Genomic DNA, 23636 nt, shown 5'->3' on the forward strand with positions numbered 1-23636 from the left:
TGTTTTGCTTCACTCTCACAGCTCTCATCAGTGTCTTTAACCAGCAGCAACCAAAAAATTCAGATACACCCACCATACCCTACCTGTCTGACAGACAAAATTAGCGACAAGCAGGTGATCATGGTGGAGCATTTAGCAGGTAAAATGCTGATATTTCCCTCAGGAGTTGGTGAGGAGAACAAGGCAGAGCTAAAGAGAAAGTGAATATTGGACTTAAATTTGTCAGATTGGCAGAAACAAATCTCCAGATGAATGCAAATGTCTGTCCATGTATACTTAATGTGTCAGTAGGCAACTATTTGCTCAATGTTTTATTTAGCTGGTTGTGCAGACCTCAAGTGGCCAAAAAAAAGTTAATGCAGGTTTAAAGATGCATTAAACCTGCATTGACTGATTTTTGGCCACTTGGGGGCAGCAGAAACAACACAATGACTGACGGTAAAATTGCAGCCAGACAGGTAAACAATGACTTACTATACAGCTCCGTAATGCCAAGGTGAGTTGCAGAGTCAGGTGATAATTCTCTGTAGGTTCATCACTCTGACACCACACACTGTCATTTTATACATTGTTATTGTAAAAATATTGATTGTAACCACTTTAATACTTAATTCTTTGAGCAGTATACTACAGTTACTGAATCATTTCCCTGGTGTTTTGTAGTAAAGATTTTTTGTTGTAATTATTTGTAGTATATGTGTGTGTGCTCTCAACAGCAAACCACAGCTGTTTTGTACAATTGAAAACATGTAGTGCTTATTTTAAAAACAGAGGCATTTTAATATTTTCTTTTACATTCCTCAATTTACAGGACACTCAAGAAAAAGTGCACAGTGAAAGCAGATAAAGAATAACTTTTGAAAGTTAGTCAACCTTGTGTGTGTGTATTTGTGCATGTCTCTGTGCGAAGCCTAAGGGGGACAAGTAACAGTCATACTTAAAAGAAAAAATGTGTCACTGTGGCTATGATGGCATCAACGTGTTTTTTTTTCTTCATGCATACAGACACACGCACACAAAACATAACAAACAAATTCATCTTCGACAGTCAGTACTCCTGTATAGTGTAACACACCATTAAACATCCAATTGTTCATGTCTCTCTATCATCTAACATTTCTTTTGTTTAAAATGACTTTGTGTCTCACTCTCTCTGCTGACAGCTGGACTCACTGGCCCTCAGGGAAAATGACCATCTCTCATTAAACGGACTGTACTATGCATAAAACAGCCACACATTGCCTCACATGTACATGCCCACATACTCACATGTGCACGTAGGACACACATGTATAGTCATTTTCTTGATCTTTCTTGTAACACACACAAAAGCCAGAACAGGAACTATTTTAAGGGTTTTTTTCATGCGGTAGTAATTGTTGTAAAGGCCACAGAGTAGAATAGAGGTCTACAGTTAACAGCTTGGTGTGCTGTGACACTGGAAACACGTAAGTGGCTCGAGGTGAATCTGTCTTTGGGAATTAAATTCAACAACTCAGACAAGCTCATTTCAAACACTGACAAGCAAAATGGTGTGCGCATGTGTTCCTGACTGTAGTTGCATTCAAATCTTGAGAGAGACCAATTGTACAATCAGGAGAATTGAAACTGGATAAAGTGACATAGTTATAGTTGTACATGTTCTCTTATCTCACAGTGTTTTGCTCCAGCAGTGGTTGAATTTTTAAGAATACATGTACATGTTTTTCTTAAGCCCCGTTAGATGACAAAAAAGTCAATACTTAATAAATGTTTTATTTTTGCAAAGGTTTTTATGCACAAAGCTTAAGTATTTGATTTATTTAGCTGCTCAGCACTGAGACACTGTTACACCTTGTAATGTTTTGTAATTCTACCATGTAATTATTTTTAATGACTAAAGATTTGTTGATATGTGAAGAGATTTTTCCATTTGATGATTTGTACATATTGCCTAGTGAAAGTTCAGTCTTCTTTACATCTTCTCTTGACCTCATGATGTTTTCCATCAACATCATGAAAAACTTGTTAGGGAAGCAATGTATTTAATTTCTTTTGACTATTTGAATCCATCTCTCAGCTTCCGGTCCACTCCAGGTCAGACAGTTCACATGCATATCCCAAATTTCTGCCACACCATACAGAAGTGAATGACTCTAACACCCCATAATTTACATCATCCTTTGGTAAAGACAGACTGCTTTGAAATACGTATAAGATATGCACAACTGTACACAAAAATAGCAAAGTCATGATTTATCTAGGAGAGCAAAATTACCCTCTATTCATTTAATCTGAACTCTCCTCTCTTTAAAAAACTGATGACAGTGCATCTACTGTTGACTGTGAAGTTATTTCACCTTTGTTGTTGGTAAGGTGAAAATGCCATTGATTGACCAGGTAACGTGAGTGCAAATTAGGTAATATTATAATATAATGATAAAATAATGGTGTTTACTACAGTGACAAAGTCAGCATGGACGTTTCTCACAGCCGACATTCTGACTTGTCAAAAACACAGAGACGAAACAAAGCATGTGAGTTCAATACCAGACAAGTTAAGTTTCTTTTAACTGTGAAAGAAACCTTTCCATAACCTTTATCCAGTAGTTGTTGTAGTCTAATCATAACTAAACCTTAATCATAAGGTGGCAGATCAGAAAGTTCTGATATGGCTCATATCAACATATACCCACATGTATGTTTAATTTTCAAATAGTCAGAGGCAGTTAATTTGTCAGAGTAAGGAAGCAGGAGTGGACCCAAATAAATTTTTTTTTACACAAGAAGCAGGGCAGGGCTAACGAGACTGATACAGGGCAGGTGTGGGGAAGACACAGAGCAGAGGAGGGCTAACGAGGGTGAAGCAGGGCAGGTGAGGAGGAGTACATGAACACACAAAGGAAACACAGTAACAAAACCAAAACCCAGAAAACACAATACTCTAAATACAACCCACACCAACCTGTCCAAGAACCATCATGAACCTAAACTAAAGTATACAATACACCAGGCTAAACAACAAAAGGCAGTCCAAACCCACCGCCCAAATATAACAAGACCCAGAGTCCAGGCAGGGTGTGACATAATTGAACATTGTGGATTTCTCACTTTTCAATAAGCCAAAAGCAACTGCTAGTGAGTCATCTGCAATTATAAAAGTTAAAAAAGTAATTAATAATGAAAATGCTAGAAGGTATTCAGTCATAAGATACATTGCAGAGTTCTTCCTGCTGCTAAAAAGTCAAAGTAAAAACAGTTTTTGGAGTTTTAACCGAAATGTTCTTGTACTGATCCATAAAACATTAGGAAATATTTATAATACATTAATGAAGCCAATAGTTACATCATATAAACACTTTGTTATTCAAGATGTGTGCAGGGAAAAAGAAAAATGGAAAAACATGCATACCCAAAGATATGTTTTATGTAGATTTTCATAAGGAGGTAAATAATTAAAGGATCCATCTTTGGGATTATTGTATGCTTCAAAGTTCATCCAAAAGAAAGTGGCTGCAGGAAGATGTTGGGGGTAGCAGTGTCGAAAGAGCTTACGTGCAAAAACCAAACCAACAGCATCAATAATTCTGCCCGGTTTGCCTGGCATGCTTCAAGAGCCCCCCCCCCCAACATACACATCCATACAGAGCAAGAGGGAGAGAGAGAGAGAGAGAGGGAGAGAGAGAGAGAGAGAGAGAGAGATGTGCTGAGTGAGTAAACTCTTCCATGAACCATGAAAAGCACTCATTCATTATGTCATTATGTAGCACATCCTCAACTGCACTCATCCAGCGAAACATAGCAGTACAGTTTTAGAGACCTTGCTCATACTTGTCAGTGCTCTTTCTTCCCCAACAAAACGTGTTCCTCTCTCTGCACACTCAGGCTGGCCACCATCGATCCAGGGATCATGGAGTTATCACTGATGGCAGCACAGGTAAGGAAGTGGAACTAAGTTTGTCCATTACTTTGTGTGGCTGAGACTTTTAGGCAATGAAATCCAAAAGTGAGCTGAGATGATTTGACTGAGGAGGTGCAATGTAATGGTTTACAAAACTGATTAGAGCTTTTGGAGGGCAGTGTTAGTGTCACATTAACCAAGAACAGTGGAGGAAAGTGGAGCTAATATGTGTTTTATACTGTATCAAATACAATTTGTGTGTTTCAGTTTTCTTGTATGTTAAATGCTTTGGCTTGATTTAAAAGTTACAGTAGCCGCTTTCAGATGTTTTTGTAGCCTACTGACAAAGTTTTATAATGATCAGGATAATAATCACAGATCACTCAGGTCATGTCAGATAAATATTAAAAGGTACAGAAAAGATGCTACAGAAAATTGTAGCATCTTACTCTTTTTTATCAGAAAATTGCGAAGAAAATTTCTTGAGAATAAAAACATACTGAGAAACTGGAGCCTTAGAAAAGTTTCTCCAAAACATTTGTAAAATGCATTTTTTTGCAGTTTTGCAGCGATGACTCATGAAGAGACAGTGAAGGAGTTTCTTCAAAAGGAGACATGCAAGCAAAGGCTCACATTTTATTTAAAAAACGAGTCGCTGTAGGTCAGTTTGGACTTCTGGGCTTAACAGACAGACTTGGATTATTTGCTCCACTATGTTACACGGGCTAAAGCTCATATTATATTTATTCTTCATGAAAATGTGGGAAATACAGTACATCTTTATGAAATTGCAATTGCAAACAAAACATCTTTCTGGTGTGTTTGTTTCCTCCTATCACAGTTACTGCAGTGGTCTCATCCATTCTGTTGCTCTGGATCATGCTATACTTGTCCCATTTTCTGCCTGTATCTTTTCCCTCTCTGTCTCCTCTGACCTGTAAAGCTGAGCCTCAAGTAGCCTAAGGGGAAAGCTTTGCTTTATGTTACAGTCCAGCTCCCTTTGTAAGGTACATGTATAGAGCTATGTAGTCTACATGTTTTTAAAGTAATTACTGTAGCTTTTAAGTGCAAGCACAACTCAAGTCCTACTTTTACTGTGTGCTCTCTTTTGCAGCATTGAATCAGCGCTACAGTACATTAATGCTCTGTTTGCAAGAGGAAGCATTTAATGTCTTTTCTTGTCAGAATATGGTTTTGGTGAGTCCTACATATTTAATGTGAAAAGGTTAAGTTGTTCCTGACATTTGTAAATGAAAAAGAAGCAGAATTAAATTAGTTCATAAAGTGAACATGACAAATTCTAGTGTCAGATTATTTTAATGGCACAATTATCTTGAAAATTGCCATTGAAAGAAACACAATAAATAAAGTTAGCTTCTGCCACAAAGACACAAATAAAGTGAACATGCTTGTGTTGTGGTCCGCTTGTCTTGATTGGCTTTTTGAAAGGTTTCAAGTTGGTCTGGAGCTGACCACTAGATGGCAGGATTTTGGACAGGACAGAAGATTAAGTTGATGTTGTGACAGTATTCTAGTGTGGTCAAGAGTATATTTTGACTGCTCCTGATGACATTTAAATTTATCACATCGAACCCTCTGCTGTCAGCTAGATAGCCACCTGAGTTGCCTGGTTAAGTGTGAAATTACTCCATCTGCTGGTTGCATCTAAAGAAAGCAAACCATTTTTCCTGTTGGGGAATTTTCACTTCTTGTGTGAAAATTAGTAACTTGAACTCTTATATATTAAACATGACACAAGGGCACATCAGCAATGATGTTAATTAACTTAAGACCCTAGAAGATGTCGAATAGCAATGCAATCTGTTTGTGCACGTTACCTATTTCCTGCAGTGTACCCTGTCCAGCTGTGCAGATTTGATGGAAAATCTCTTATGATAGCCATCTACCCAAAGCTATTAAATCAACTAACCCTCTGTGCAAGGACACGCTAAAGTAATGACAACAGTTTACAATCTTACAAGCTTTTTCCCACAAAATTTCAACTTATGGGTCCAGAAAATTGTAGGACAGCATTCAGTGTCCCATTTTCTAGTTTCTGGATCGGGCGATATTCCCCTTTAATTTCCTGAATGTTGCCACTGAGCCTGTCTGCACCAGACGTGAACCCTGTCCAGCTGAAGGAGTTTGATGGAAAGCCTCATCTGATAGCCATCTGTTCTCAGATAGTTAATCAGGTGGGCTCAATATGCGGTCCTTAATCACCCTACACTAACTGTCTCTGAGCACTCTGATGCCTTAATGTTCTTGCTTCCCAAAAGACATCTCCAAAACTTTGTTTCATGAAAATTGAAAAAAGACGGCAGTTTTTGCAGGGTTACAGAAACTCATAATGGACCTGATGATAGGTGTAAATTAACCCATATACTACATATTAAACTCCACTACATTTAAATGTCACTTTTTAAGATTTGGAATATCAGTACATCTCCAAGGTTTTATGACAGGTTCATCTGATGTTGACGTATGCTGTGGTGCTTCTATCACTGATGAAGTGGCCTTGAGCAAGACACAGAGCGCAAACAGGGACTTTGCCAGTGGGTGACCTTGTGATGATGACGTGTTCTCTCTCTCACTCTCTCTCTCTTTATCCTAAACCTCCTTTTTTTCTATGAGTGAACGTAATTGGTCTTAATTAAGTTATGTCTATCAAAGTATGTGTGATAGAGAGTTAGGTCAGATTACCATCTGCCTAAGAGTTTATCAGGTACTTCATGGGGGCATCTCGTTGACACTGATGGCAGATCTCATCCATAATGAGCTGCTCATCCTTTTAAGTGTTGTTGAGAAAGTGTATCAAGAACGTAGACTGTGTTTTCTTCTAAGCAACAAGAATTCCAACACTGTAGGCATGATTCAGAATTAGTATGACTCTATCTACCAGCACATGGAAATTAAAAACATGCACCTAGAAACTGGGACGCTACATGAATGTACTTTCTTCTATTCTATCTCTTCTTGAGATTAAAGTGAGCGGACAGCTTATTTTCCTTATTCATATGCCCTCACCATGTGTGAGATGCACAGTGAATGAATGAACGAACAAATGAATGAAATTTTTATTATTGTGTCATGCATACAATTGTATGCTCAGCCCACATGGGCTTACAAGACACCATAAATTCAGACAAGCCAGGACCAGAATACAGAGTATAAATTGTCAAACAGTAAAGAAAGAAAATAAAGAAATAACTAAAGCATCTTTCACCTTCAGATCTTCAGACCATCATTAAGTAGTGCAGAACTTCTAATTTACTGTCAGAAGCTTACTCTGTATTACTGAAAATTCTTGATAAATACTAATTAAACATCAAAATATATTTTAACTTCCTATCCAGGCTTTTGAAATAAAGTTAGCAAACTTAAATACCACAGTATTGATATTAATGAAACAAGCATAAAATTTTAAATTCAAGGCCCTTTGCCTCGTGGGTACTGGAGTGATGTTGGGGTCTAGAAACAGCTGGACTATCCAGGTCATGTATTCCCTCAATAATTTTTGATTTATCAAATCCTGAGGTGTCAATATGGAATTATGGGGATATAAATGTGCAGTAGAGCTCTTTCTGACCTCTGTTTCTGTCTCCCTTTGATTACAAAGTACAAAGTGATCGTCATTGATAATAGTGATGTTCATAATGCTTGACAAATATTCTGGTTCACTTTAAAGATGATCAAACTGTTTGGATAATCTTACAGCACATGGATGAGGAGGTAGGATGTCTGCATTGGCTTTAACTATGCATAAAGCACCTTTGTGTGGAAAAATGAGAAAGCATCTTTGCAATGTTACCTCCAGTGATAACCAGAGGATATGACTCTTCTGAACACATTAAGCTTACAAGCGGATGAGTCATGACTCATGGCACGCATAATATAAGCTCTGTAATGCTTTATTTATTCAGGATGGGTGGGATGACAGATTAGACACATACAAACACGCCAGACACGCATGTGGACAAAACCACAGTTGCACTTCTGTTATGTAAGTGAGTCATTTGTCAACACACACCTGACCTCAGTTTTTAGGATGGGGTCGGAAACTTTAATGTCTGGGTTCTTAGATGCCACGACCATACTTATTATTAAATGGGAAGCACTCTGGATCAACTTTGTTGTTTGTAAAGTGCTATATAAATAAAGTTGATTTGAATAAATAAAATTGATTTAAATTATAGCCTCATGCATTCATATTTTAATCATATTTAATCATTCTTTAATGACAGTGTGTGCTTTGACATGTCAGGTTAAGAGTTGAGAAGGAATTTATCAACTAGTTAAAGAATATAAAGACAATTCTGACTTTAAAGCACATGAATGTAAAATGTGATATAATTTTGTTGTCTAGAATCGATAAAAAAGATCAAACCTGAGGTTTAGAAAGTTAGAAATATAATAAATGAATGTCTCATGTCATGAGCCTGATTGACCCGTAAAATCATTACATAAAAGTGTATTGTTTGAATGAAACCTTATCTGTGTAGTGCATTTAATCACGTAGCTTAAGCTTGGAATTTGAAATGCAGCAAACATTTTCTGGGACACCTTGGCAGTTTAGTATTATCTGTGTTGCAATGTCCAAATGTTTTGTTTTCTTTATATTAGAGGATTAGGATAATCTGTCTCACACAGCATATATCACTTACATTACATTATGTTACAATGTGGCTTGACACAGAACTCAGAAACATCCCTGATATGGATGTAAACCAGTCTGTATACTTAATATACCAATACTAAGTATTACAAATGATGAGATCCTACATAAACACACTATTCTTTTATATCAAAGATTGCTGCATTGTATAATTCAAATGTGATCAGACTCACAGATGACGAAACATGTTTATAGCACTCTTATTAATTCATAACTGTGATGATGATGATTATTTCAGACTTTACCTTTGATTGCTGTTTATTCTGTTAAAGATATAGCATAGAGAAACAAAACTTACAAGTGCGGTAAAAGTAAAGCTATTAAAAAAGTGGTCTCAGTGATTTCACTCAGATCATGGAGTATTCAATGCTATAACGTGACTCACTCTTTTCTGATTTGTAAAGTGGGGAAATCTGGGACTTGCTCTTTAGGTGAGAACAAGAGGCCAGGTTTCATGAAACGCACTTCACATCTCAGCGCGTGTAGCAGTAACAGGGCTGGTATCTGTTCAGCAGAGCACAGAGTTAATTAAATGGAGCTTAACAGAGCGTAATCATGAAACGTACTGTATGGATAGAGTGATTGGAAGTGCAGCGTATACAGTATATAGGGATGCATTGTGTCGGTGTGCAGTCTCTGCACGCATATCTTTGTGTGCCTTTTGTGTGAGTGTTTGCTTGCACACTAAGAGACTTGCGTTAGGTTGACTGCTTATGTGCTTTAGCTGCTTCAGGTTTATGCTTATACACTAAAACCTTCTTTTGATACCATAATATGTTGCTTACATGCGGAAATATATAAAAAAGTTCTATATGGAGCTAGTTTTCACTGATTAAAGATACTTTATCTATTTCAAAAGGTAGTACAAATTTTATGGTTATTATACTTGACGATTAAACACATTTTTTCACACTGCTGCAAGTTATGAGTTGATCATATCTTCAAAGCGGCCTTGAAATGATGGTGTCTTTGTAATTTGCAGACTAATTTTTGTATTTTAATGTTTTGTATTTATGTGTCTTTGACTGGCGTTATGGTTTTATACATGTGTTTGAGGAACACACCATTGAGCCTGATGATTATATGTACTCTTGTGCAGAGTTAGTATATTCTTTGTGTTTTTGCCTTTATTCAATAGCTGAGAGTAGAGACAGACAGGAAACAAGAGGAGAGCAAGCAGACCTAACCAAATTAATTAATTCATTCATATTTTACCTGTGTAGGTTGTCCCAGTGTGAGTGATTTTACTGTATGTCAATGTATGCGTACATGAATGAATATTTATTTTCGTGTCATACCATTAAAGTAGTCCATCCCACGTGGGATTACATGTCACGCAATAGTACAATGTATAAATAACAACTTCCAGCGATTGACATTCATGTTTGAAAGGGAAACAAGTCATTGTTGCAAATTACACAGTGTATCGAAAAAAAACAAACATGTTTTACATAGATAAACAATATAAAAGCAACCTATATCTTGATTACCAGGCATTGTCCAAATACTCAAGCATTTACATAATTTCTTCCATAAGAAAGTAATCATTTGAATAATCTCTTTCTGTATATCATCATACTGTATATATGGACACCTGTACATGAATGCTTACAAACGTCCCCACAAATGCACCTTACAGTATGTGCATGTATATGACTGTGTGCGATTGTGTGTGTGTGTATGCATATGAAGCGTGAAGGGTCTTATGAAAGCTGGATAACATCACTTAATGATGTCAGTGAATGCTTTTCTTTGCTCGTCTGTCAGGCTCTGAAGCCCCGGAGAGACTAAATGCCCTTGCATGCTTACCCATTATGCCTTCTGTGAAGACCCGCCCCCTACTCTGCCTCTGACTGGCTCTGACCCTGATATTTTTACCTTAACCCTAACCATCTCACTCCCTATGCCTAAACCTAACCAATCGGACCCTTGGGTATCTTCATCGGACCACAAGGCATACTGGGTAAGCATGCCTGACAAGGGCATTTAGGCTCTCCCTCTGAGGGAAGCCCCCAGCGAAACTAAGCAAAGATTCAACTAGCCATGCAGTGTAAGCCTCTCTCTCTCTCATCCTCCCCCATCTTCTGTTGCTCACCATAACCTACAGACCGGACACTTCTCTCTTCTCTCACTCATCTTCTCGGTTATTCTCTTTCTTTCTCTCTTTCTTACGTTATTCTTACTCCCTCCATTCTTGTCATGAGTTCAGTGAGCCCAGGTTCCCTCCGGACATACTCTAGCAGCAGTATTTTCTTTTCATCTCACGGCTCAATAACTTGGAAAGTATGGAAATCATTTTCAGCTGCTTTCTTGATTTGGTTTGCTCTGTGTCCCTTATTTCAGGGCAAAATCATCATCTCATGAGAGTCATTTGAAATGAACTCAATCAAATTTGCTTTTATTCAAAAGCAAGACCCACCGGCAGCAGGAGACAGTATCTGCAGGTCCTTAAAAGGTCTTACAATTGAGTTATTTAAATTTATTGCCTTATTAAAATACTTAAAGTTCCTTTTATGGCATTTTTTTGATGTAGTGACAGATTTTAAACTAAAGTTCATTTTGATGTAAATTTGAAAGTAGATAGAGGCTCTAGCTGATAATTTAAATTCAGTGATTTAAAGTGAAGTTTTAAAGTGTAAATGAGATAAAGAAAATACACTTCACCAGTGCTCTTTGTCCTTCAGACTACTTGGGTTTGTCTTACTTTGCTGAATTTTATTTTATTTTTTAAAAAATTTGATTTAGTCTATGTTGAAAACTGCTGCTTATTCCATCTCAACAAACCAGAAAATGACTCATTTTCAATGTTTATTGCTTTTTTTTCTGTCTCATTGGCAACTTTTAAGATTAGCACTTCAGTTTTGTCCTGGGATGGGGGTTCTGGACTGGTGCTGCTGAAGCAGCATCAAAATACTCAAACTCAAACTCAAATATCACAACAAATGTTGGCTGGATTGCCATGAAATTTAATACAGACATTCGTGGTCTCCAGAGGATGAAGCCCTCTGACTTTGGTGATCCCCTGACTTCTCCCCTTGCAGGAGGTCAAAATGTTTCAGTGAATTATCTCAACATCTACGCTTCCAGGTGATGAATCTTAGTGACCCTTACTGACCCTTCCTCTGGCACCACCACAAGGTTGACTAAGATGGTAAACATTGTCATTGTGAACCGCTGTGTCTAAGTACAGCCTCACAGAGCTGCTAGTGTGGCCGTAGACTTTGTGTTGTAACAATGCAAATGTCCTGAGAAGAGAATAAACTAGCAATAATTAGAGATTTCTATAAGATTCATACATTATAAATGAATATAATCCATCTCATATACATCACTTCAAATTCTGCCACCAAAAACTTTATCTGCTGGCTGGACAATAAAGTACAAAGGTCAACTGAAAAGGAGAGAAAAGAGTGGTTCATAGTATATTCAGTATCTCCAGTTTATACAGTATTGTCTCTCTTCCTTGACCTTTTGTAATCTTTGTTTCTGTTCATCTCTTTTCTTCTCTGTCTCTTTCTGTGTTTTTCTTTCTACGACAGATGTTTCAGAAGGAAGAGTAACATCTGGCTGCTGTAGGGCTGTTTATTCACCCTTTCATTTCTTTCTCTTCTGACCTCCCCCTCTTTTCTTTCAACCTCGTTTTTTCTGTTAAAGCCATCACAGATGGAGAACCAGATTTTTCAGCCCTGAAAATATATATTTTTGGAATTTAAAAACTTCACATGTAAAATGCAATTATGATCCTTCTCTTCCTCTTCTTGGCAAAAACGCACAAGGCTGAAATATTCCTCTCGCCAGGAGCAAACTTCACGTCAAGAGCTACATTAATAGCTTGTGAAACAAATAGCTTGTGAGACAAATGTCTCATAAATGATAAGTGAGTTCTGGCCCTTTTCGCTCTCTCCCCATCCTTGGCTAATTATAGGAGAGTTATTTTTTTCTTCACCCAAAATTCCCTTATTCCGCTCAAATTCCTCTCATTTTAAATAACCCCAAGCCTCCAGTGTGTTGTAGTTTGTGTGTTTGCGCTTCCAGTGATTGATGAATGTGTGTTCCTGCTGCATATGTGTGCGCATTCATTTGTGTCTTGTGTGTTTTCATGTGTGCATGTATGTGTGTGTGCGTGTGAGATCACCAGAGGCATTTGCTGGATCTCTTCTCAACTTAGAAGAACATTATATAACTTAATAAACCACCACTTTCCTGGACACACACACACGCACACACACTCACACACACACACACATACACACACAGAATGGAGGCTTATACGCAAGCAATGCATGCACCTGTTTATATACAGCAGACGCAGACAAATACATGCAAACACATACACATGAACATGCAGACAAAGACTACACACTTGCTCTAAGCCTCTATAGGACACACACTCGTACATACTCAAAAATTATGTTGTTGTGCATTTGATACGTCATGCAGCAAAGATTCCTCATTTTCAGAGATTTGGAAGATTGAAGCTGTATGTATGTTTGTCTTTAATCCCATGAGGCCTGCAGCAGTGCAGTGCATACTATACAGAGATGTCCTGTCTGTGTCCTATCAGTGATTGCATCAGGATGATACAATGGACAGATGGACAGATGGTAGGATGCATGCGGCAAGCAGGGAGGAATAGGACGATCTATAGAGGGAGGAAAAAACAGAACTACAGATTTAAAGAGGGAATAATTAGCTTTTAGCAGTGGAGTTTTGTCAGGTCAGCTACGATATAGAGTGTGTTACTGCCTAGTGAAATGCATTTGATGATGCAATTGATCAGCTTAGAAAAAAAGTGAATGAACCACAGAATCATTAACTATGAATCTTTGAACTGAACTGAATGAAAAAAACTAGAATCAGCAAAGTGATTTGTAATTTCCATCTTTAGGTGAGACCACTGGAAAGAAAGTGCAAGAGTAATATCAATAATTTACAGGTGACGACGGTGAGAGTAAATGGGAGCAGAGAGAAGATTAGAGGGATGTGGGAGCGGTTACAATGAGGAGTTTGCAGAACAAGAGGGAAGGTGAAAGAAGGAAAAGAACTGTGGAGGTAGACAGGGTAAAAAAAAGTTTGGATCTTACTCGATGTCATGTAGATGGGACTAAAAGGTGGTGGAGTCGCTGTGTGGCAAAGACAAAGGTGAGAGACTGAGCAGAAGGTTATAGTGAGAGATTAACAACACAGAAATACAATAAAGAGGGAAGGAGAGAGAGAGAGAAGGGATAAAGACACAGAGGAAGAATGGCTAAGAGGAGGAAAGACATGATGTGAGTAAGAGAACACATCATGGGGTCACTGGAGTGTTTTTATGCTTATCCTCTGATAACCCCTTCTCTTTTCCTACTGTATATTCTTTCTTTTACACTTTTTAAATTTAGTAATTTAGAGTTGTGGACAGAGACAGAGAAAGAGAAAAAAAGATTTAGGGTGGATTAATGGTAAATGGCATGTTTTTTTGTTTTTTTGTGATAACAAATGTGCTGAGATTAAGTGGAATTATTCAGATGATTTTTTTCTTGTTTTAACAGAAATTAGTCTTGAAAGATGACTATGAGACAAATTACGTGCTAATGTAATGATGATGTTTTCTGCAGTGATACACACGGAAAATGATGCACATGAGCAGAGAGACACATGTTCCCTAACCTGTGCCTAATATGCATTCATCCATACGCACAGATGCATGCTATTAATATTTGCACATCACACACACGGACGCACACAAATATGCATTCATATAAGGTCCCAACATACAGCTGCATGTCATATGTACATCTATGCATGCATGTAAAAAAACACAATTACACACAGAAAGCTTCATGTTTTAATTTTAATTTTTTTTTGATTATGTTAATTGCTGATACCTGTGTGTCCTCACGGTCCCAGATGTAGAGGCAGAAAAGCTGATCAGCCAGGTGACTCAGCAGCATGTCATGTGCTCTCGATGCTTTAAGTTCAAATCTGATTTAGGATGTTTGTCACGTCATATGTATCCAGTCACCTCGTTGTTCCTGCTGTTTGCCATTATTGTTTACAGTAAAGCTGAAGCTCGGAAACACTATCTTTCAGTTTTTGTCCAATGTGATATTGATAATTTTTAAAAAAAATTTCAACTACTCTATAATAGATGTTTGACAGGTTTCTCCTTCACTGACATAAACTTGAACCTTTCATACACCTGACTGGATGTAAATACCAAATCCTGGGACATCTTTGGTCTTTGATTCTGACTGTCTCTATATTGATAAAAGAAGGTTTCACAGGACAGGTTTCAATAAAAGTTTCAGGTGATACCATGCAAATATCACACCTCACAAGTTTTAACAGTTGTTAACAAGGTTTTGAAATTCGGCAGGTATTGTATGACAGGGATCAAATCAGTTTTCAAGGGGTTGTTTCTACAGTATGTCATGATGAAAGCTGGGCTAGAGAGACGCAGTTTGGCTGTGTGAGGCTACAAACACACAAACAAGCTCAGCTGTTTGATAGATGAAAGTGTCTCCTGGAGAACTCTCCTCTGTCACCAACACACACTTTTTTATACACCTACACATGTCCGCGATGTGCTTTGTGTCTCTCTTTCTCTTTATCACGCAAACAAACACACACACACACTTCCCACCACAAATATTGTACACCCACATTCACAGCAGGATCTCTAAATCTGTCTCACATACACACACATGCTCTCACAGTGTACGCTCATCGCTCTCACTCTCACTGGGAGGGATCTCTCTCTGTCTCTCTCATACACTCCCACTATCTCTCTCTCACCCAGGGAGTGAGGTCTCTCTCTCATGAAGTGATCTTTCTCTCTCTGTGGATGCACTCAGTCTCAGTCAGAGTGTAGGACGGGACAGACAGGAACACCAGACCTGAGCTCTAACTTCATAGACAGCCAGCAGTAGGTACAACTCTCTTTCTCCTTGTGTTCTCTCTATGTTCTATATATATTTTATGATGCTCTCCCATCTGTTTTAACTCAACACAAACTATTTGTCTGAGCTTATATTCTAACTGCAAAAAATAATTATAAATCTATTGTAATAAAAACAACCAGTTAATGACCTTGAATAGTAGAGTGATATGTAATTTTTGCATTGAAATTTCGTATATTAGATTCAATCAAAACCACCTGCAGCAGATGACGTCTTCCTCTCCACCTGCAGAGAATCAATAATACATAAGGATGTGGATGAGGAGCAGTTGACATGATACCAGCCAGTCTAGCACTACCACTTTAGCACTCTTGTAACATTTTTGTGATGCTTGGAAGCATTTTTGGAACAAACTACAGGAGTAAAATCTCTAGTTTCACCAGGCTTGTCATGCAGGCCTGGTGCTTGTCTTGTTTTTTTGCAGGTAAAATGTGTGTGTTTTAGATTTTTTTTCTCCTCAAAGAATTTCTTCTGTATTCAATTTAAATGTGCCTATGTTACCTATGCTGCTTTTTGGTCTACTCTTGTTTGTATGTTGACTGACTGTATGGTTTGATTGATGTGTGGCTGTCCTGAGCTGACTGGCTGTTTTATCAGCTGTGTGTGGGCTACAGCACTGCTGTAGCAGCTGGTATCAGTTTTCTGTAACTCTGCCTGGCTGGTATGCTGCTGAAATAGGATGGAGGAGGCACCTTACTTCAGGTTTTGATTTTATTAATTAAAATCCTTATTATCATCTTTTTGCCCTATCATGTCAATGTATGTATCAAACTTATGTTATATAACTTTACAAGAACATGATTTAAGAGTAACACAAATAAAATAAATAATATCTATAAATAATCTTTTCAGTGATTTTCAAATAAACACACTTTACCTTTCTTTGAAAGTATTTGAAACTCTTCATGGACCATAGGTAGTCAAGTGAGCCTAAAATGACAAAATCTGAAGCAATTTAGTATACTTGGGAATTAATCAATCAACAGAAAATTAATCATAAACTATTTTCATAATCAATTAATCATTTTAAAATATTGTTTTAGTCTTCTATGATAGTAAATGGAATATCTGCAGGTTCCAGATGTTGGTCAATGAGCATTTTTTGCTATATTCTGACCTTTTATAGACCAGAAGAGTAATTGAGATTAATAAATTAATATATTTGTTAGTTGGAGCCCTAAAACTATCATGTCAACTTTTCAATCAACTATATATTGTTGAAGTAATAAATTATTTCTTTTTATCAATAAACAGTAGATGCATTGAAACTGTGAAGCTGCTGTAGCACCAAAAGAGGTCAGTTGCTTATATAACTGTAACTTTACTCTGAATGAACAGATTGCCGCTTTCCTACACAGCTCAGTGTTGATACTGAGCACAGTGACTGTGTGTGTGTTTGTGTGTGTGTGTGTGTGTGTGTGTGTGTGTGTGTGTGTGTGTGTGTGTGTGAGTCTGGGAGCGCTCCTGTTCCCACCAATCATTTGATGTGCTTCTTTATCTCCAAAACAGACGCTTGCGGAGGAAAACAGACAATGGACAGAAGTGAATGTAACATCCAGCTGTAGTGTCTACTGGCAATGCAATCCTTGCAGCTGGCTTATAATACGAGTCTATCTGAGTCCTTTAATCTTATATATTTAACCTATTTTTAACCTTATAAACCATTAATGCCATCCATCCTAGATGTTTAGTCAGTGGGAGAAAATTATGTGTAAATCCAGTAAAGTGTCAGAATCTAATGGGAACATGTGCAGAATTTTTGAAATGTAGATGACAAGTGACAGCTCAGCTTGATACAAAGTGGATCAACAAGTCATCCGAATCAAACAACAAAACATGTTGTTCCATGTTCTCTAGAAGACACAGGCGTTCTCTGACCTGAAGCCGCTAGCAGCATGATGACATCATTTATTTACCAGTACCCTCCAAAACGGTTACAAATCAACTCTATCCTGTGGTTAAACTTCAGGCACAAAAACAACTTCTTTAGATTTAGGGAAAGGTCATGGTTCGGGTTAAAATGACTGCGTCATCAAGGTTAGCGGATTTTTGTCGTCATGGTTACAGTAAGGAACACTTTAAGGTTAGGGAACGATTGCGGTTAAAAGAAACCAACATTGTCCGATCCACCCACCCCGACCTTCTCTCTACAGTCTTGAGTGTAAACAAATGTCGTTTTTGGCCATTTGCTGAAAGGAATGATGCTGTCGTTTCTCTTGAGAAGACAGTCTTAAGTGGATATTGGGCATTAGGAGCAGCAGCAGATTTAGTTAATAAATTTCCTGTTTCCTGTGTGTTAATGACAAAGTCACTTTTTAATTAGCAACAGCAAACACACACATCTTGAAATATGGTCACAAGCATTTGAATACCTTATTTTGAATCCATTCTGTGTAGTTAGTGGTAACCTACAGATTGATTTCTTTCACTCATGACATATAGTAGCTTATGGTCATGTCAGTTCAGCAGGAAAGACATACTTTAAGTTATTGAATGTGTGCCAAACATTATCAGTGCATATAATCCACCTAATTACCACTAAAGTAAACGGAAGGTGAGATTACAGATTGTTTCTCGTCATACTAGGATCCATTGCTTTTAGTTGACCATGCAGAGTTGCAGCACACAGTAGGTATCCAGCCTTTTGATTTTAGACCATACGATTCTAAAAACAAACTCATTATTTCTCTGGATAGTTTGTCTTCTAGGCATATGGTGTAACAACGCTTGCACATGCTTGTGCTCACTGCTGTTTTAGTTGATGACCTTTCTCTGCTGTTTTACTTGTAGAACGAGACACAGCTCCTAGGCAGAGACTTTTTAATCAGAAGGTGAACAAGTTCAGCGTTCCCTTTAACAGAAAATGTTTTTGTTTACAGGTTGGGGGTTGTGGAATCTAATATTTGTGTGCTTGGTGTTCCTGATATGTTATGTTATATTCTTACAAAACCAGCACAAGAACAGCAAAATTTACCCCAGTCCCTCCCTCCAGTCAAGATAAACCCTTTGAGGCAGTTTTAATTAAATATACATATTAAGTGGCTGATGTGGGAGCTCTTAAAGTTTTCTCATAAATTATGCTGCCGTATCTTAACGGTTGCAACATTTTAGACTCTTTTTTTTTTTCATTTCTGGGAAGGAAGGAACACACGCACAGACACACACAAACGATGGTTGTGTGTGGTACAGGATGAGATGAGACAGATGTGCATGAATAATGATGCATAATGGAAATCATCATTGTACTATACATCAGTGGGATTTATTATATACCATGTGAGGCCAGGAATCCATACCTATTGGCTGGGACATGTATACAGGTCATAGATTATAATTTCGGATCAGCCTCCATGTGATGTGTGAAGGTTTTGACCTTTGATCGGAGGAAATGTATTAATTTTGTATATATGTGACCCAGATTTCTTTGTGGCAGTATATCTGTTTTCAATTTGTTTAAGTTTTAAATTGATGACTCCTGATTCTCAACCATGCTTTTTTCTATTTCCCAGTACAAGTTGCCATATTTACATTTATTTCTTAGGTTGTATGTTTTGGTCTTTAAGGGAATGAGGTTTTATAGTGCTGGGTTTATTGTATCTTAGTGCCTCTATATCTTGTCCACAAACAGTTTTGAAACTTGACAGGAAATTGTGTGTACCTTGGCTGGGTTTAGGACAGACTGAAGAAGCTGATTTGGCCAAACCGAACAGGTATTAGTGCCCCACACCTCCACTCAGACAAGGCAATGTTTCAACCCAGTCTTCATCAAGTAAATTACCAACATGACAAAGAGCAAGGCATATATAGACACCAGAGTAGTTATGCCAACATCATCACAAACACAGTTTCTGGCAACAACCAACACCTGATCAGGATGAGCTCATTATCAATGCCTGAAGAAAGTCACAAAAAACAGTCATAGTTCTCACAACAGTATATATCCAAAGAATGTCCCAATAATTAATGAATATTTGTTATATTTGTTAAAATATATACAATGAGAGAGATAAATGCAACATATTAAAACAAGACTTTGCAGATTTTTTTGTTTTCACAAAACCTTTTAATCAATATTTAAAGGAACAAATAGCCCATGGTTAAAAAGGACACAATTTAAACACCAATTCCAAGAGAAGGAAAAAAAAGAGAAAAGAGGAAAAAAGTGGGGCAACTTTGATTACCCAGTCACATTATACTGTTCAAAAGCACTCCAATAAATAATCCTAGTCTCCTAAATCTAACTATGTTAGTGTCACTCGACACCTATAATCCAATGTACAGACACTCTGTTTTTTCTTTCATTTCATTTATTGCCATGCACCTGACCTAAAAATATCTCTAGCAAAGAGAGATATTTTTAATCTCTTTGATATTCCTCTCTGTTCATGTCTGCTTTGCAATGTATTTTGTAATTGCCTTCAAGAAGTCATTCATTTTCTGCTCTTTTTATAACATTAAAGGGTTTGGTCACTCAAACCACACACACACACACACACACACACACACACACACACACATACACAAACCCCACTATATTTTCTCACTTGCGTCATGTGCTATTGATCCATACAGATACTTAAGATTTAATATGCTGACATTTTAACTATAACATTTGCATCCCAATACATTGGGGGTGAATTAAATTTGAAGGCTGTTCAGAACTAAGTCTGTGAAACGTAAATGAAAATATTTGTGATTTGGCTGAACTGGCCTCTTAATTGTTGAATTACTCATAAAGAAATCTCAGCTTCCCCATTCAATGGACCCTGAAAAAGCTATACATCTATGCTTATTTGTGTCATATTTTTCAGAATTTTTTCTGAGGCTCTCTCTTAACCCGAACTTAACTTGAGCAATATCAGATTTGACTTTTATTTCTCAACAGTCAAAGCACAAAGTGTGGCTTTAACATGCTGAAACACCCCCAAGTTAAAGGGTCAAATGCGGTTAAACCAGTCAGAGTGAAAACTGGAATTATTAATGGCCACTGAGCTGTCTGTTTGTGTCACAGACTGTGCAGCTTGTATGTGTTTGAGATGGAGACAGTCAATGTGCTTGTGTTGCTGTCTTTTTTGCAGTTAGCGCATGTAAAAAAACAAACAAACAAACAAACAAAAAAAACAGTACAGTCAGTTCATACACCTGAGTTCACCAACCTCGTGTCTTTGTGTGTGTAATGCAGGTGTCACACCTCCAGAGTAAAGAGCTGGCAACAACACAAGCAACTAAAGGTGGAGGTGGTTTATTCGACGTGTGTGTGTGTGTGTGTGTGTGTGTGTGAGAGAGAGAAATCAAAGCAAAAAGTGGAGCATGTACATGTATGTTTTCCTTTACTGAGTACATGGATGTTTTACGTTATTAATCCCAAGAAATATCTCCTCTGGGTGCTATGGAGGCCCCCAAGGGACACACACATCCAACATAGACAAAAGTTGTGATTCATTATCTGCTTCACCTGTTTTTTTTCTTTTTCCCTGCTATCCTTTGTGTCTTTGTGTGTGTAAGTAAAGGATAACTTCTCTTTTCCCTATGAATGTGTGGCATGTGTCAGACTTTGTTAATCTATTGAGAATTAATCCCTTTGAGATGCTGATTTCTCTTCACACAGTACAGTAAAGCTGTCCTGAGACCAGGCACAGCTGTGAGGTTAACGTTCTAAACAGGACATGTTATTGTTCAGCCATGCCATCCTTATCATTGTACAATTTGTTGAAGGCCAGAAAGATCTCATTTTTAGCCTTTTAGAGACAAGAGAGGGTCATACATGCTTATATCACATCCCGGCTTGACTACCGTAATGCCCTTTACGTTGGTGTTAGCCAGGCTTCCCTCTCTCGCTTACAGCTGGTCCAGAATGCTGCAGCTCGTCTTTTAACAGGAACACGCAAGCGAGAGCACATTTCCCCTGTACTGGCTTCCTTCCACTGGCTACCAGTACGTAGCTCCAACCTACCTCTCTGACCTCTTACAACCACACATCCCATCAAAGTCACTCAGGTCTGCTGACCAGTCGCTTTTGGTTGTGCCACACTCAAGGTTGAAGCACAGGGGTGATCGTGCCTTTGCTGTTATAGCCCCCAAACAAGTTGCCTCTGCATATTAGACTGACTCCCACACTGCCTGTTTTTAAATCCTATCTTAAAACTAATTTTTATTCCTCCGCTTTTAACTTGGTGTGTTAAAACCAAGAAATGTCTCTTTGTCTGTTAAACCGGTCTTTGCGTCTTAATTGTGTTTCCATGGCCTTTGTTATCATGATTGTACAGCACTTTGGTCAACTGTTGTTGTTTTTAAATGTGCTTTATAAATAAAAATTGATTTGATTTGATTTGAAGTAACCATCCAACATGACTCATAAATTCTCTATATTGGGCAGCCTTGTTCCCTAATGATAGGAAAAACATTTGAAAGCGGTTTTAGAAGAATTATTTTTTACTTTTTGTTATTTATATTCTTACTTGTGTTATGGTTCGTAAATATCTGGACACATAATGAAGATTAACTGACATGAAAAGCAAATGTCCAAAAAAATTTAGTTTAGCTCAGCAAATAACTTGGAAAACATGATTTCTAAAACTATTCTGTTAAAGAAAAATGTAACTGTTGTCATGTGTCATTTTGTGGTTCATTTGTATTGATTCTGTGTGTTTATAGCTGTGTTGTATTTGTTTCTAATAAAAATACAAAATACATCTTACAAAGACACACCTGCTAGTCTGTATTGTAATATTCTGCATTTATTCTGGTTGATTCTTTCCTGAGTTAAAGTTAAATTTCGTCTTTCTGTCTCTTTCTCCGTGAAGTCTTGAGAAAGTTAGTCTGAATCACTGAACTGGAGTTTTCAGTCCTATCCATGGATTTACATTCAATTTATTCCAGACTTCTTACAACCAGAACCAATGACATGCCTTTTGCTTTTCATTTATATATTGTTATAATGTCGGATAAGTATGTAAAACATGGTCAAAGGTCCAAAACTTGAGCTGAACATATGTAAAAATGCTCCTTGCAAATCAAAAGGTCAGACTTCAACCTGCTCTGAATGCTTTGTTCAGAGCAACAATAACCTCTACTTCCTCTTCGAACTGACGTCAGAATGTTGGCTAACACTCACAAACGGCCTTTGTTGCTAAGGTTGTTCACATTGTCCACTTGCATATTTTAGATCAGATTCAGGCTCAAACATGTACAGATGTATTTGAGAAGTTGGCATTTTGAGTAAAGAACGATAAAAATAAGGGAAATCCAACTACTATATTATTATTGTTTGTTTACACAGCTTCCTGAACTTCAGACTTCCGAAAGCTGGCTAAGCAGAACAGAGTGGGCTCATCAGAAGCTAAAACGGCCTTTTTCAGACAGAGCCAGAACTGAGAGGCTGAGGGAAGGTTTTTGAACTGCAACTCATGCAAAGATATTCCAGCAGAGCCCCAGAATAAAAATACAGAGCTGGAAATGTGGATGATACACGCCCTTTAACAAACTTTAATCTGAATTCCTCTGTCTTCCCTCTCTCCTGGTAGCATTTCCCGGCTGTGAGTGGGGCCTTCATGGATTCCCCATATAATGGCAACACGTCCTTGCAGACGTCCACCTCCAACCTCAACGCCAGCTACTCTCGACCCTCAGAAACAGAGGACGATGGTAAAGTGTCCAGTGACACCATCTGGCTGTGGATTGCTGTGCTGGCAACCATCGGCAACATAGTGGTGGTGGCTGTGGTTTGTGCCTGTGCCTTCTAACAAGATGGAAGAGTGGAGCAAAAACACTGATGATAATGAGAAATATTGTATATCCTGAAAATATATTTTTCTTCAGAAATTATAAAAAAATAGCCTTACTTTTAGATTACTGAGCATGGATTTTTTAAGCTCTAGTTTGAGGTATGACGGGGAATTGCATGGGATTCTTTTGGACACTTTTGACATTTTTTTCAACAAAGAGACAAAAGGAAAAATATTTAACTAAAATTCAAATAGGGAACACAAAAAAAATTAAATTATGAGGTTTTAGGTACAGTATTTACCTATTTATTTAAAGTGGTAAACAGGTTGATATAATGATCTGATAAAGAACTTTTTCTGTTCAGTTCTAAAGTGTAATATTATATATAATATATAAGAAAACCCAAAAAAATAAG

At 37.6% G+C, this 23636-nt stretch overlaps 1 protein-coding gene across 1 annotated transcript; it reads left to right on the forward strand.

The window, feature by feature from the left end:
* The first annotated feature begins 2841 nt into the window (after positions 1-2841).
* LOC121899565 (uncharacterized protein C14orf132) lies at positions 2842-23275 on the forward strand. The gene is made up of 3 exons (XM_042415480.1): positions 2842-2854; positions 3865-3916; positions 23020-23275. The coding sequence occupies exons 2-3, from the start codon at positions 3890-3892 to the stop codon at positions 23236-23238; spliced, it is 246 nt and encodes an 81-aa protein (XP_042271414.1). The 5' UTR covers positions 2842-2854; positions 3865-3889; the 3' UTR covers positions 23239-23275.
* Positions 23276-23636: the final 361 nt, after the last annotated feature.

The sequence above is a fragment of the Thunnus maccoyii genome, chromosome 6 (assembly GCF_910596095.1).
Source record: "Thunnus maccoyii chromosome 6, fThuMac1.1, whole genome shotgun sequence".
In the NCBI taxonomy this organism is placed as follows: Eukaryota; Metazoa; Chordata; class Actinopteri; order Scombriformes; family Scombridae; genus Thunnus; species Thunnus maccoyii.